The sequence below is a fragment of the Pagrus pagrus genome, assembly GCF_965226575.1.
Source record: "Pagrus pagrus genome assembly, contig: HAP1_SCAFFOLD_125, whole genome shotgun sequence".
NCBI classification, from domain to species: Eukaryota; Metazoa; Chordata; class Actinopteri; order Spariformes; family Sparidae; genus Pagrus; species Pagrus pagrus.
Genome location: NW_028175338.1, coordinates 118,508 through 133,559, shown reverse-complemented (window position 1 = coordinate 133,559; position 15,052 = coordinate 118,508). Strand labels below are relative to the sequence as shown.

General features: G+C 41.0%; 1 protein-coding gene and 1 long non-coding RNA gene across 6 annotated transcripts; one reads left to right on the top strand and one right to left on the bottom strand.

Moving 5' to 3' along the window:
* Positions 1-4,700: 4,700 nt before the first annotated feature.
* Positions 4,701-11,487, bottom strand: LOC311254007 (uncharacterized protein). Of its 5 annotated transcripts, none has more exons than XM_084384438.1 (9): positions 11,166-11,486; positions 10,273-10,361; positions 9,422-9,571; positions 9,119-9,255; positions 8,872-9,008; positions 7,304-7,471; positions 6,353-6,576; positions 6,048-6,219; positions 4,701-5,888 (listed from the first exon to the last, which is right to left on the bottom strand). In XM_084384438.1, the coding sequence occupies exons 1-6, from the start codon at positions 11,258-11,260 to the stop codon at positions 7,420-7,422; spliced, it is 660 nt and encodes a 219-aa protein (XP_084240564.1). In that variant the 5' UTR covers positions 11,261-11,486; the 3' UTR covers positions 4,701-5,888; positions 6,048-6,219; positions 6,353-6,576; positions 7,304-7,419. The 5 variants fall into 5 exon arrangements, with proteins under 5 accessions (XP_084240564.1, XP_084240565.1, XP_084240566.1 ...); XM_084384439.1 differs by having other exon boundaries at positions 4,702-5,888; positions 7,375-7,471; positions 11,166-11,487; XM_084384440.1 differs by having other exon boundaries at positions 4,702-5,888; positions 6,410-6,576; positions 7,354-7,471; positions 11,166-11,485.
* LOC311254009 lies at positions 11,452-14,787 on the top strand. Its single transcript, XR_014622136.1, has 4 exons — positions 11,452-11,542; positions 11,633-12,532; positions 12,726-12,817; positions 13,269-14,787. It is a non-coding gene; the product is annotated as an uncharacterized lncRNA (long non-coding RNA).
* The last annotated feature ends 265 nt before the right edge of the window (positions 14,788-15,052 follow it).

The following is a 15,052-nucleotide window of genomic DNA, read 5'->3' as shown; positions in this document are numbered from 1 at the left end:
GTACGTTACTGCTTATCAGTACGAGATCGGTATTCAGAGTATGTTCTTATGCACTTTTAGCATAACAGTATGAATGAAATCTGTAAAGTATTCACTTTTGTTGTCACAAAAGTCTTGAATAATGCAGTTGAGGGGACAAATGTCACTGTTTGGAGGTGCACAGAGCTGTAACTGTGGTTTCCATGCAAAGAAGGTATCAGAAGTCTCTCATACAATTATGACGTGCTGGTGTTGAATTCTGTAGTATTACAATTTTTTTTCTTGTCTGTGAACCTGTAGCCTTCCAGTTCGCTCCCTGAGACGGTACAGCCAGGACCCTCGCCTGCAGGTTCACCACCACCACCACCAAAGGATGTCTCCTTAGCTGGTGGTGAACCTAGAAGGCCCATTTTGACTTTGGCATCAGTAAGTAATGAGGATTTACTTTTGCTGATATTTATATTAATATTATTAATATACTCAACTATATAAAATGTACAAAGCCCCAGTTAATGTCATTTTTTTCCTTTTGTCAGTTTACAAAGCCGCGGTTTGGTGGCTCTCATGGTGCCGTGTTAAAACCAAATTTAAGTTTGGCTAGGAAGCATTCATCTAAGGTAATGTAAAGAGAATGATACATAGATTGACTTTGATTTAAAAATATATATATACACTGTTATTGTTTTCATGTAGCAGTAACTATAGTGGGACTTTCATGCATTCATTTCATGTTGAAATGGTCTGGTTTTATTGACTGCTATAGAATCAGAATCAGAATTCCTTTATTGCTTTATTTATCCCGCAAATGATAGATTCATTCATTTATTCATTCATTATCATCTATGGTTATCCTATATTGTGAACTGTGCCTTTATTCCCCCAGACCTCTGATGTATCCAGCCCCATCACAAGCCCCACCAAAAGAAAGGTGGCACCACCTGGCCGCAGTCCCAAGAAGTTTCTGCAGACCGTTTCTCCTCTGTCTCTTCCTCCCTCTCCTGTTCCTGTATCAAGCCCAGTTTCTTCCATTCTGCCCTCCACTGCTACAGTTGTAAGAAGATATCATACTACACTTGAAACAGGAACTGCTCTTGAGTAGATTGTTATCATATCTATTTACCTTATTTTATTTTATTTTATTTTTCATAAAATAGGAAGTGTCATCTGCCACCTCCTCCTGTATCTCCTCTGGAACTCCCTCTGCTCCTCTCACCTCACCATTGCCTGAAAATGTGGAGATTCCACCTGTTTCAGACGCTGCTTGGCTGCCCACAAAGCTGCTGAAGACCATACCACCTCAAGATCAGAAGTGGATTTCAGCGGCCCTGTGGAAAAAACAGCGTCTGCGCACAGACCGGAAGCTGTGGTATGATCCACCAGAGCCATCTCTCATATACCATCAGGTCCCCACTCTGGAGCGCTTTTTCCACCACCGGCTTCTCTTGTGGATGCCATACCACCTGTGGAAGGTCAGGCTGTCCTGTCCTGCTTATGGTACACAGCTCACAAGCTATGGAGCTCACAAGAGAGCCCGCCACATTCTGGATGTGGACAGGTATCACCTGATGATCACAGAGACTCTCAGCTGGTTGGAAAACAACATATCTTTCCTCCAGCAAGACAATCTTGGACCAGCTGGACTTGGAGATGTTGCCTTGCTGCATCAGGCCAAGCGGGAGCAGCTGAGACAGGAAGGTGTCCCTGGCATCACTGACAGTCTGGTCCATCAGCACATCACCAAAGACGAGCTGGCACTGCACTGCCGGAGGCAGACAAGAGGACAGCGGCAGACAGTAGTCATGATCGAGCAGCTCCTTAATAAACTGATGGGGGCAAAGGGCAGGGATTTTCTTGGTGTTTCTCTTCTGGACCAGGAAAGGATGCAGCACATCTGGCGAGTCCAACAGAGGCATGTTAAGTGCATACAGGACGAACCAGGTGTGCTTCTTTACACCCAGACAGGCACCACCACCAAGGCAGGCATTGTGCTGCCAAACTACAGGTGTGCCAGAGGGTCCACATCATTGGAGTCCTTTCACCTGCATGTAAACAGGTTCATTCCAGGTCAGTATGAATCATTATTCATCAGTAAGATTCTTTAACATCGCAATTCTGTTGTTTGTCATGGTTTAAGTTCAGGAAGTTAGTGGAGCTATGCATAAAGCCTATTAATAATTTACAGATGACCAAACACAACAAATAAACGTATCATTGTGTTTACCTTTCTACTATCTTAAGGAACGAGTGCCAACAGCTTCAATATCCAGCTGTACCTCCTGGAAGGACTGAACAGCTGGAACCAGGACCGAGAAGCTGCATCCCTAGCAGTCAAGCCTGCCCCCCTGCTGAGTTATTCTGGAGACCTTGTTCACTGTGTTAACACCCTCAGTGTCAAGGTCTTTGGAAGGCACCTTGTCCCGTCTTTTCAGCCACCTGCTGTTTACACTGGTAAGTTTAAGCTTTTCATCCTGATGAAGCTACTTGCCATATTCACTATACAGTATATTCTTTTTAATGCATTATCCGAAAGTTAATTTTCCACCCTCTATTGTTCTCTCAACTGTCCCAGGTGAGCTTCTCGGCATAGATTACTTGTACAGCCAGATGGGAAAGGCCTTGCAGAGGATGTACATCCTGACTCAGAGGAAACTGAGACACTGCTTGAAGATGTAGGCACTGAGGAGGAGCTGGAAGGTGAGGGTTTTGAAGAAAGTGGGTTACACCCCACTGTAGAGCTGCTGGACGTGTCTGATCCAGCCCCTGTCACCACCAGCTCAGCTCACACTCCAACTCCCACCTAGGGGTGGGCGATATGACGATATTAGATTGTGAAGGATTAGAATGTGAAGACGATCTGCCAAAGTGCAGAGATCGTAGGGATCGTCTAGGGCACATTCTATAAATTGTAGTTCTATGCTGATGCACCGACGCACCAAACGTATAACGTCGTCAACCTGACCGACCAATCATAGCAAATTACGGGCAGTGACGCGCTTTCTTACCCGTGTCCTTGTTTATGTGTGTAGCGGTAGCCACATGGAGAGTCATGTCTGAAAGCCAGACGGAGGAGTTGGTCGCTTTTTAAAAAACAAAACAAAACAGCGTTTCACCATCTCTCATCTCTGCCAGTTAGCCCCTCCACCTGCCGCCTCTCTCGGGTGCGGACACACGGACACACACTAACGGACACACACAGGTCGAAGAATAGAAGTTTTGGGCTATTTTTATGGGGGTAAAATGTCGCCATCTTTTGGTGAATTTAATTCATAACAGTATAAGATTAGATAAAATAAGATAAATTAAGATAATCCTTCATTTGACCCACAATGGAGAAATTCAAAGTGTTGCAGCAGCAAAGAGCAGTGTAGGAATATAGAACCTAAGTACTAAATGTAAAAATAAGTATCTAAAAATATTTAAATATAGAAATATCATCGAACCAAATCATAATGATTATAATTAGTTGTAGTCGTATTTGCATTAATTGCATTTTAATCTTTGTGAGGAGGCTAGTCCCATTACAGTTGCCTTTGCTGAGCAAAAACTGAAGCTCATCAATGGCGCAAGAAAGCTTGAGTGGCCTGGCTATCATAAGCATCAACTCAGAAGTGGCACAGCAGCTGTCATATGATGACCTCATTAATGACTTTGCATCCAGAAAATGCATACGTGTGCATCTGTAAAAGGCTTGTTCCATTGTTGAAAGAGTCATTTTGTAATGGGGAGGGGGGGCCTCAAAATAAAATTCTGCTAAGGGCCCCAATTTGGCCAGGGGCAGCCCTGAGGAGCATTCACAAAGCAACACACAGGTCTGTTACAAAGTGAAGACTCTATGTCTGAGAAGAAACGCATGGTATTTATCTGTCTCTGTGGGTGTGTTCTCACCCTGCCCTTCTGTACTTAAAGTAATCACTCACACAGAAGGAAGTGATAATATTGAGTATACATTCAGTACCTTGAGTGATAGGTGGGGAGGGAGGGGCCTAGTGAACCTGAGTGAGCGGTGTGAGAGAGGTGGAGATGAGTGCTGCGCATAAGGACTGAGAGCGATGCTGCGCTCACACAAACTCTGTGAAGAAATACGAGTGATTTGCTGAACTCATAGAAGAGAAACTACAACAAAAATATCGATCTCATCACGCTAGTATCGATCCGATACCAATACTCACCTTGGTATCGATACTATCGATATTTGGAACGATCCTCCCACCCCTAGTGCGCACACTATTGCCTGCACAGTAAATTTATCGGAGTAAATTTTACTCAAATTGAATAAAATTTTACTCTGACAAAGATAATATTTGGTCCCAGTCTAAATAGAGTAAAATTTACTCTCATTGCTGAGTAAATTTTTCAGAGTAATTTTTACTCTATTCAGTGTTTGTTTTTTACTCTACATGATGATATTTTACTCAGTGTAGTATAAAATGAAAACAACTCTCCTGCCATTTTACTCAAAATAGAGTTGTATTTCACTCTATATCGAGTCAAATACAACTGGATATAGAGCTGTATTTGACTCGATATAGAGCTGTATTTGACTCGATATAGAGCTGTATTTGACTCAATATAGAGTTGTATTTCACTCTATATCGAGTCAATTACAACTCGATATAGAGCTGTATTTGACTCAATATAGAGTTGTATTTCACTCTATATCGAGTCAATTACAACTCGATATAGAGCTGTATTTGACTCGATATAGAGTTGTATTTGACTCAATATAGAGCTGTATTTCACTCGATATGGAGTTGTATTTTACTCGATACAGGGTAGCATTATAACTCAATTCTGGAAGATTATCTAAACTTAAAAGATCAATACATCAGAAATTTGAATTTACACACTTTAATTCTTTAAAAAACAATACAATAAAATACATAAAGTCAGCCAGAAAAATACAAGCCAGAAAAATAAATTATGGCCTCTGTAAATTACAATTTTGGCCTCTAGTCAGCCTTCAATAATACATACAGTATAAATAAAAATAAAACAAAAAATGCCAAAATTGCATTGCAATCCATCTAGGAGTCATTTTTTTAAATCACAGGAAACGGTATGGTACAATAAACAAGCTTGAATCATCACGACTGTATGACATCTGTATGTCAAATGCTTTGTAACAGAACAGCTCTTTAACATTAACCACATGAGGTCCCTCAGTTGTACACACTACTTTGAATGCATTAAAATGCTCATCAAGACATATTGTTTGTAGTGCAAAAGTAACTAACAGTAACATCTCATCTTTGACAACAACGTGGTGGATTTTGTGAAAAACTGGCATCTCACATTGGACTTTAAGACAAACAACTAAACCTGCACAATACATATTTCATCAAAATCACTAACTGAGAAATCTTCAGATCTAGATGGGCCTTCACCAGGATCGGAACAAGGTTCATGTGCTTTATTGAGATGCTTTCTAAACCCAGAAAAAGTGCCATAAACTTGTGAACAACCAGCCTGACCACATTTAAGACGAAGTGTCTTTCCTGAACAAAGCCTGTGGATCAACTTTAGGTGCTTTATCAGGGAATTAACATTTGCTGAGGGCTTTTGCAAACAAAGCACAACATTTTAGTCTCAACTCAATGCAGCATTCGAGCTCTCAACTCTGCAACTCTGGGATTGACTTTAGTGGTAGCAACATCTATTTCATAAATGGCGGTTTGCAAGAAGTTGTACACATTTGCCAGATCCAGGTTGTATGAGGTGCTGAAGACAAAATGAGCTTTGAAAAGCTCATCAAAACAGGCAAGAGAGTCTGGTGACTTACAAGGGATGGCATGTTTGTCAATCACAATGAAGTACTTGTGAATCACACTCCTCTGGGCTCCCACAGCAAGCAGGTAGGGTTGAAGGCTTTCTGTGATGCTGTCCAGATGCCCCTCGATGCTGGTCCCAGTCTGTGACACGAGAACTTCATTAGTGTTTACATTAAAATGAGCCTTGGTTTGCAAAAAAAAAAAAGATAGTGATCTCACCAAGATTTGACCACAATCTTTAAAAATGTTTAATAGGATTAGGAATGGGGGCAATATCATTTGAGGGCAATTCCAACATACCATTTTCCACTTCTGTTGTGGATTCAGCATTTTGAACCAGGTCTTGAAGTTCAGCTGTCTGTGTGAGGCCACGGCTTTGTTTAAGGACTTTCTGCTTGTAGACAGTCGGCCACTTCTCCAGGAACTTTGCAGAGATGGCATCACCAAACATCAGACTAAAATCCTGCTCAATCTGCAGACAAGAATAAGTAAAGACAGAACAGTAAACATTATGGAGTGCCACTATCATGATATACTAGAACCATAACCAGGATATTAGAAAAGGCCTGACACTTTCAAGGCAAGGCAGTTAAAGATGCACATACCATTCCTGCTATGTCTAGGAATCTTGGAAATGCTGTGAATATTTCAGAGGACTTCACTGGGTCATGAACCATCTTTTGGCGATAGGTGAAAGTCTGCTTCATCTTCTCCTTGACAATTGCTTCATCAGCTGTATGCTTCATCAATGCAATGGCCTCACAACACAGGTTTTCTGTCATTAGCCAGCTTTCCTCTCTGAGGGGGTCTCTCTCAGCCTTTGGACCACCTGTAACAGTGGTGGGACATTTACAGATTACTGGATTTGTCTGCTCTATACAAGTAAATTACGCTATATTGTGTCCTTCAGGGTTTCTGCAGGTTTAAGGAAGTTCAATTTCAGACTTTATGAACATAATTTAAGACCTAAGACCAATTGAAGAAAAAATAATAATGAAGTGCACGTGGTGGGAGTATTCAGAGAAAAAAAAGAAGAAGAAGTATTCTGATATTAATACTGACAGCAAATTTAAGAGAAACAAAGGTCTATTATTCTGAGATTAGTCATTGAAACTGTGAGAAAAAAAAACTGACTCTGAGAATATCAAAGTTTTTTTCTTGCAAATTGACTATAACTTCAAAGAATATTCAACTGAATTTTTTCCCCTAAATTTAACACTAGCTAGGTGTACTAATTCTGACTGGGCTGCACTGCACAGTTTGCTTTAATATGTTATGGTTTGTTAAGAGTGTGATCAATAGAATGTATTTTTAAAAAAAAACATTTGTGAGAGTCAAACGTCATAAAAGTACTTCATAATCCAATACATTTTAAAGACTCTAAGACACCAGCAGAAACCCTGCTCCTAAGATATAAGAAACAAGGCTCGGACACTCAGAAAGGAAGGCCAAACATGCAGTTGTGTCATCAGATGAAAAGTAGGATTCAGTTGCTTCAGACACACAATAAGAGCGACTAAAACAGTAAGACTGAAAAAAAACAAACACTTGCTTACATCATGAATCAGACATCCAAGTCCAACTACAATCAATGTCACATAGCTACCGATTAGTGTTGGTGACTGACGGGAGGTCTTCTTTTGTCCCTCTGATGCTTCCTTTTGAACAAATTTCAGTCGCCATGCCAGATACCCACTACCGTCTTCTGCATTGTAAAAATGCTCCTAAAGTAAAGAAAATGTTATTCAGTTTTGAATGAGAAAGTTAAAATGTGTTCATTTATCTCCTTAAAGTGGTAATCCCAAATATTAGGGCTGGGCAATTGAATGGTTGCCAATTACAATTAGGGCTGCCACAAACGATTATTTTGATAGTCGACTAATCACCGACTATTTTTTCGATTAGTCGACTAATCGGATCATACGTAAATTGAATGTATAACATACAGTTTATCGCACCAGCATGCAGCTGATCTTATATAACAATCATTAGCTTTCAGCTTTAAGTGTTTAAGGTATATGCTAACTAAAAATGAAGACAATTAAGATGATAGTTCATTAAACCTTTCATGAAATATGCTTGTAGCAACAAACAATTGTAGCATAAAGTGCAAACAGCTGAGTAAACGGATAAGGCACTGGCTGACCTAAGGAATTCAGGGTTTCCCCCAGAAAACTTTAAAACTTTATTTTTTTCCTCAGAGATTTTTACAATCTGGAGTCACGTGAACATGATCACGCGTCTTTTTCCGGTCAGTCGTCATGGAAACGTGACAATCACGGATCTACCAAAGATACTCTGTAATCTACTGTTTGGACCAGAGAAAACAAACGTGTGTAAATGCGAACCGTACGAGCTGAACAATGAAACACTGGGTCATGTTCACATCTGGTGAAAGCACCTCGGCTCACAGAAGTCCGGAGCTCTGACACCGCAGGGGACGACGTGCTAACAGCTAACAGCTACTAGCCGCTGCAGCAGCTGGCTGAGCCTCTAGAGCCGCGGCTCGGCTCACGGTAACGGCTACGAGGTCGACGTCGACTTGGTGCGTTACTCTCGGTCAGCTGGTGAAGCAGCGGTCTGATGAGCATGATGGGACATGACATGTCCCGTTATGCGCGACGAAGTTGTGACGTTGTCAGGTGATGAAAAAGACACCTGATCACGTGTTGATGGAGCGCAAGACTGATTTAAAATAAATAAACAATGTTTAGCCTGGCGGGGGGGCAAGTAAGACCTGGCGGTCTGCCAGGCTTATGATACACTGGGGGAAACCCTGTTATTATTGAAGTTTTGGTCTCACTAACTTAAATATAACAAAAGTGCATTTTGTGCTCAGTGCTTACAACTGTATTCAACTTTACTACACTCTGACTCTATATCATCCCAAACTGCACAAGGCTCTTGTTCCTAAGGCTAATGAATCAAATCTTCATCGCTAATATTAACGTTTACAGCTATCAATATGAGTAAGTAGTAAGTTAGCTCTCTGTTTACGCTACACACACACACAGACACACACACTCTTAACTGAATGTACTGAGATTCAAATCTGTAAAAACAGGGATGCTGTACTGCACTAAGTCAAGTCAAAATATAGTGTAGCTAAAATTATTCAACATACCCATGTTCACTTGTCATATGTGCAACCAATATCTTGACCATATCACGTCTTCTGACATCTGTTAGGCTTTTTGTCCGAGCATACTCGCTCATGATCCTCTCTCCTCCAGGTTTGTTCTTCAGAATGTTTTCAATCATCTAAGAGAGGGTAAAAAATGGACAAAATTATCTGTTTAACTGACAGTAAGAATTTTGGAATTGTCAACTTCAACTTGTCAACTTGCTGAAAGTAATTCTGCAGAGCTTACTTGAGCTCGACTGGTATCGTCAGCTCTCTGTCTTGTCGCAGGACTATGCTGCAGTATGATGGAGTCATCAGAGTCCCCCTCATGGTCTCCACTGGAGTTATTAGCAAAGGAGTTGCTTGCAGAAGAGCTCCACGAATCTAGCAATCATGTTAAGATTTAAGGGGTGGTGCAGAAGAGCAGAGAAACCAAGATAATTTCAAAATATAAAAATGAGATCTACTTGACTCACATATTTAGAACATGTTAGATTAGCCTGGATTGTACAGATGAAAATAAGGCTATGAACTTATATAAGAAACTCACCATCAGGATTTGGGTCTTGGGGTAAACAAATCTCCAACACACCAAGGTCTTGTTTTTTTACAAGAAACTCGAACACCTCCTCGTCAACTTCAGTCTTTGAATCATCATAGACTTTTAAGTCCAGAGTTGGGATGTCAAATTTCTTGGCAACTAAAGACAAAAGAAAATTGCACAAGCTTACTGACAAATTCGATGTGTGTTGTTATAGACATTAAAATGGTAACTATAGGGGGAAAAAATCTCAGACATTTTCTTATGATGGCATTTTAGGGCCACTTTCCACATTTCTGTCTTTTTATAATTTAAACTGCCTTTCTATTTCATTGAGTTTTTAGCCCTAGTTGCACTTTTTTGAATTTATGTTTTAATTTCATAGTGCACAAAGACAATGGGCCGGATCTACTAAAGGTTTGCGTGTAGTAAAACGTGTGCAAACTCCTTGCACACGCACAAAAATGTACAAACTGATTTACTAACAGTGCGCAAAAAAGGTTCACTTTACGCTTTCGCTCTCTCAAACTCGCCGTGCTGAAAACCATGAAACACGCTAAACCCTCTTTTAAATAGGCGTGTCTCCAACACTTTTGCACCTGTTGTAATTTACGCAATCACTCTTAATAAATCACCCGCAAACCGCGGTTCAACCCCACATGCAAATTTCTAGATTGCGCAAGCAGATTAGTACAAGCAATTTAGGATCTTAGTAGATCCGGCCCATTGTGTATTACTGCACTATTTTAGTGTTTGGGTCATGACTTAATGGTCAAGAACCAATGTAGGTCCTGAGACTAGACTAGTTGAGAACTACTGCCAGACGTTATTTTGCAAAATTTGTGAAATTTTTCACTCACCACAGTCCAAAAACAATTTGAAGGTCAGTTGCCCCTCATAACAAATGTACTTCTGGCGATCTTTGTACTTTACTCGTACAGCCTGCATCCTTAATGACAAGACACAAAGAAAATGTATTTCATTTACATTATCAAAAATATACACAGCAATTTAGTAGTTTTAACAATTACAAGTTAAAAGACAGTACAACAATTCCATTAACTAACATTAATACTTAAGTTCTGAATTTCCATTTTCTGTGCAACTCATGCTGTAATATAGCCAAAAAGTAAGCAGACGGTAACTTAATTAAATCCTGGTCAAAGAAATAACTGTATTGTTGAGGGGTTTCTGTGGGGGTAAAACAAAAAGCCAATCATTGCATGTGTCAAGTTGACCTGCAGCTGCTAATTGAATAGCCCTGCTCTATATAGCTCTGTTCAGAGTAAAACACACGTGTTGCACCAGAAAGGGAGCACAATTACATTCTGGTCCACCTGCAGCAAATGACTGCAGTTTATGCTCAAAATTCAGACCAAACTACAGTTAAAAACGTCTTTCTCCAGCGCTCTCCTCTGTTTAGAGTCAAATACACGTGTTGCAACTGCTCAGCAACGCCTGCTAATGTTTGTTAAGAATAACTGATACTGCTCCGTTGATAATTTACGTTAATACAGGCGTTACACCGAGTCGCTTGGCATTAATACCGTCTATAAACCACTAAAAGCGCAATTAATAATTAATTAATGTGCACAATTGCACAATTTGCGTTGTCAAATGCTACCGTTAGCTAGAAGCTAACGGTAGCATCTAGCTAACGTTAGCAACTAACGGTGCTTTTCAGCGGGAATGTCGGTCAAAACTTTCATCTTACATACAGTAAGTTAACTAATTAACGTTACAGTAAACTTACCTGACATCTCTTCTCTTCTCGTCCGTGTCGTCGCTGCCAAGGATGTACCTCGCTGCCCGCCTGGTCTGCTCAGGTGTCTGCTGCTGCTGCTTCATGCAAGAGATTTGTAATGGCGGCAGAAACGAAACTTAACTGGAACATTAGTGGGTGTGGTTTCATGCTGTTTTACTCCAGTAGAATTTAATCTGTATTTTTGCTCCTACTCTATTGGCTGCGAGTAATAATTATAGTCAAAACTGATTAAATTCGACTATTTCGGAGGAAAATACTCTGCACTCTGGAAAAATTACTCTCCTGTTTTTCCTGTGTGGCGTTCATCGGGAGAGGGCTCTTTCTGGCGTGCTCCAGTTGTTTGCACCGAGCAGGGTATTTGTATGGTAGGTATGACTCCTGTTTTAGCTGTACAATCCGTCTGCCTGAGTGTCCCACCATAAGCTGTATCATAATTTTGATTCTTTCTTTTCCAGGACAGGAGCGGGTGTAGTGTGCGGCAGACTTCCCCCGGTGGTGGTTCCCCTCTCACTCCCCTGAATTTGGTGTGGCACGTGGTGGTTTGTAGTAGTTTTCTTTGGTTTGAGTTGTGTCCCCTCTGTTGTATTTGGAAGTCTGTCTCTCGTCCTCTTTAAATCTATTAGTGTAACGAATCTCTGTGATCTTCTATAGTAAGAGTGGCTATTGTATTTCCTGGGGTGCAATTCCCCAGGTGGCATTGTCTGGCAATTCTCGACTCTCCCCTCCATTTTTGGCCACGCTTATTTTTGACCTTTAAAGGAAATAGTTCACTCTAAAACAAAATTCAGTCATTATCGACTCACCCTCATGCTGATGATAAGTCTGATGTAGTTTCTTATTCCTCAAAGTTCAGCTGGAGACCCACGGGGGTACTATGCAGTTATATTTGAGTCAAAAGCAGTGAATTATTTCGTGTCACGCTCGCAGATTTCACCTGCCGCGCGCACTTGTTTGATCGTCGCGAACATATTCAGCAACAGAGTGAAGCAGAGGCAGGTGCGAGCGAGTAAAAAACAACAGCGACACACACAGCAACACTGTGCAGCTGCTTTGCGCGTGCTGGCTCGTTCCCGTTTTCGCTCTCTCTCTCCCCTGTGCTCGCTCGCGGTGGAGCTCTGCTCGCTCGAAGCAAGACTTTTGACACTTTGGTGGCGGAGACCAAGGCTGACCCCGGCCCTCCTATGATTGGTCATTTTCTGGCCTTAAAACGGAGAGAAGACGAAGAATAATAATAATAAGAAGAAGATGACGATGACGAAGAGAAGACGAAGAACATTGAACAGTAACAATCCAGAAAAACTAATAGGATAAAGGGTTCAAATTGTACGTGTCCAGTTATATAAACAACTATGAAGGTAAGTTAACACTTCACCAAACCGACTCTGATACATGCTAGCCCTTAACTAGCCAAAGTTAGCTCAGTAACAAAGCAACGTTTATTTACTATGTATAGCTAATGTTAGCATAGTGGTAGGTTAGCGTCATTAACTGTTTTTTTTTTTTTTTTGTTTGTGCAATGTATTATCCTAACCCTAATGTTAATCTCAGTTTTAAACAAGGAGGCAGGAGAGGTCACAGTTAGGGCTGAGTGCTACAGGTCCATGAGGAAAAGCCAGAAGCCTCACTGTCTGAGTGTAAGGGTAAGTCATCCTGCAGGTTCAGTTCAAGCTAAGAAACAGGTTTCTGTTTGTCAAATCAAGTTTCTGTGAGTCATGTCATTGCTGCGAATAGCGTATAAAGACTATCATTGAACTATGTCATATGGTACCCGAGGTGTCATATTCAGAAAGAATGTAAAATTAATGGCTCTCACAGAAACAAGATTGTGCTCTGAGTTCTTATAATTTCCTATAACTTCAATTAAAGATTTATCTTGTATTTTTCTTTGAAATAAGTAAAGTGAGATTACACATATCTATTTTATATGGTAAACTACAAATAAATTGTGTTTTTATGACACTTTTTCCTGTTTCACTTTTAACAATTTTTAAGTTTACTAACAGAAGTTCACTAATTTAATGTTGTCTTTCTATTATTACACTTGCAGCCAGTACATTTTGTTCTCTAACTAACATTTGCTATTGTAAACAGATTGTGCTAAGGGAATCAAAACCAGTCGAGTTGCAGAGATGCCAGTGCACCTGTGTGGCAGGTACAGCCTTGTGCAGCCACGTGGCAGCTCTGCTGTACCAGACGGCCCACTACTCCCAGCTGAGGCTTACATCTGTTCCCCCAGTGTTCAGCTGTACAGAGACTGAACAGAAGTGGCACAAACCAAGGACCATAGTAACCAACCTATTAATGACTTTTATCTTATGTATGGATATCGGTTCAATGTTCATTGAAATGTGTTTTTGTTTGGATGCAGGGCATTAAACCTGGTCCAGTTAATGACATGGTCATCCTGTCAGCCAGACCAAGGGAGAGGAAGCTTGTAGAAGGAATCAAATCAAATCAAATCAAATCAAATGTTATTTGTATAGCCCAAATTCACAAATCACAGTTTGCCTCAGAGGGCTTTACAATCTGTACAGAGACGACACCTTCTGTCCTTTGACCCTTGATTCGAGTGAGAAAAAATACCCTTTTAACAGGGAAAAAAAATGCGGAAGAAACCTCAGGAAGAGCCACAGAGGAGGGATCCCTCTCCCAAGACGGACAGACGTGCAATAGATGTCGCATGTACAGAGCAGATCAACGAGATCACAATGTATACAATTATAATAGATGGTTGACAGGAATGAGAAAAGAGGTATTACAGCAATAATAATGAAATGCACATGGATATGTGACTACTAGTAATAACAGTAGTAGTGTTTAACGGTAAGGATAGTATGTAATAATGCATTACAATAATAGTAGTGAAACGTATGTAACAGAGATATGACTAATATTAGCAACAGTAGTGGTGGATGTCAGGCAGGGCCATGGCAGTAGGCGCATCCACGATTTACGACCCGGGCGCGGCCAGGATCCATGACAGCCTGTAGGACTAGAAAGCACAAGGACTCCGGGGAAGAAGTGAAGTCAGTGACATGCAGAGATGGGGCATGTATACAGGCATAATGTATACAGATGGAGAGGAGAGGAGAAGAGAGAAGCTCAGTGTGTCATTTGTCCCCCGGACTGGGCCTATAGCAGCATAACTAAGAGCTGGTCCAAGACAGGCCTGGGCCAGCCCTAACTATAACCTATATCAAAAAGGAAGGTCTTAAGTCTACTCTTAAAGGTAGAGAGGGTGTCCGCCTCCCGGACCAAAACAGGAAGATGGTTCCACAGAAGAGGAGCTTGATAACTGAAGGCTCTGGCTCCCATTCTGCTTTTGGAGACTTTAGGAACTACAAGTAATCCTGCCTTCTGGGAGCGTAATGCTCTAGTTGGGTAATAGGGTAGTATGAGCTCCTGGAGATATGATGGTGCCTGACTATTAACAGCTTTGTAGGTGAGGAGAAGGATTTTAAACTTTATTCTTGATTTTACAGGGAGCCAGTGCAGAGAGGCCAATACAGGAGTAATATGATCTCTTTACTTAGTTCCTGTCAGTACACGTGCTGCAGCATTCTGGACCAGCTGGAGACTCTTTAGAGACTTGTTAGGGCAGCCTGATAATAGAGAATTACAATAGTCCAGCCTGGAAGTAACAAATGCATGGACTAGCTTTTCTGCGTCTTTTTGGGACAGGATGGGCCTGATTTTTGCAATGTTACGTAGATGAAAAAATGCAGACCTTGAAATTTGTTTTATGTGGGAGTTGAAGGACATATCTTGATCAAAGGTAACTCCCAGATTCCTGACGGTGGTGCTGGAGGCCAAGTTCATGCCATCCAAACTAGCTATATGATTAGACCTTATCTCTAAGGTGTTTAGGACCAAGT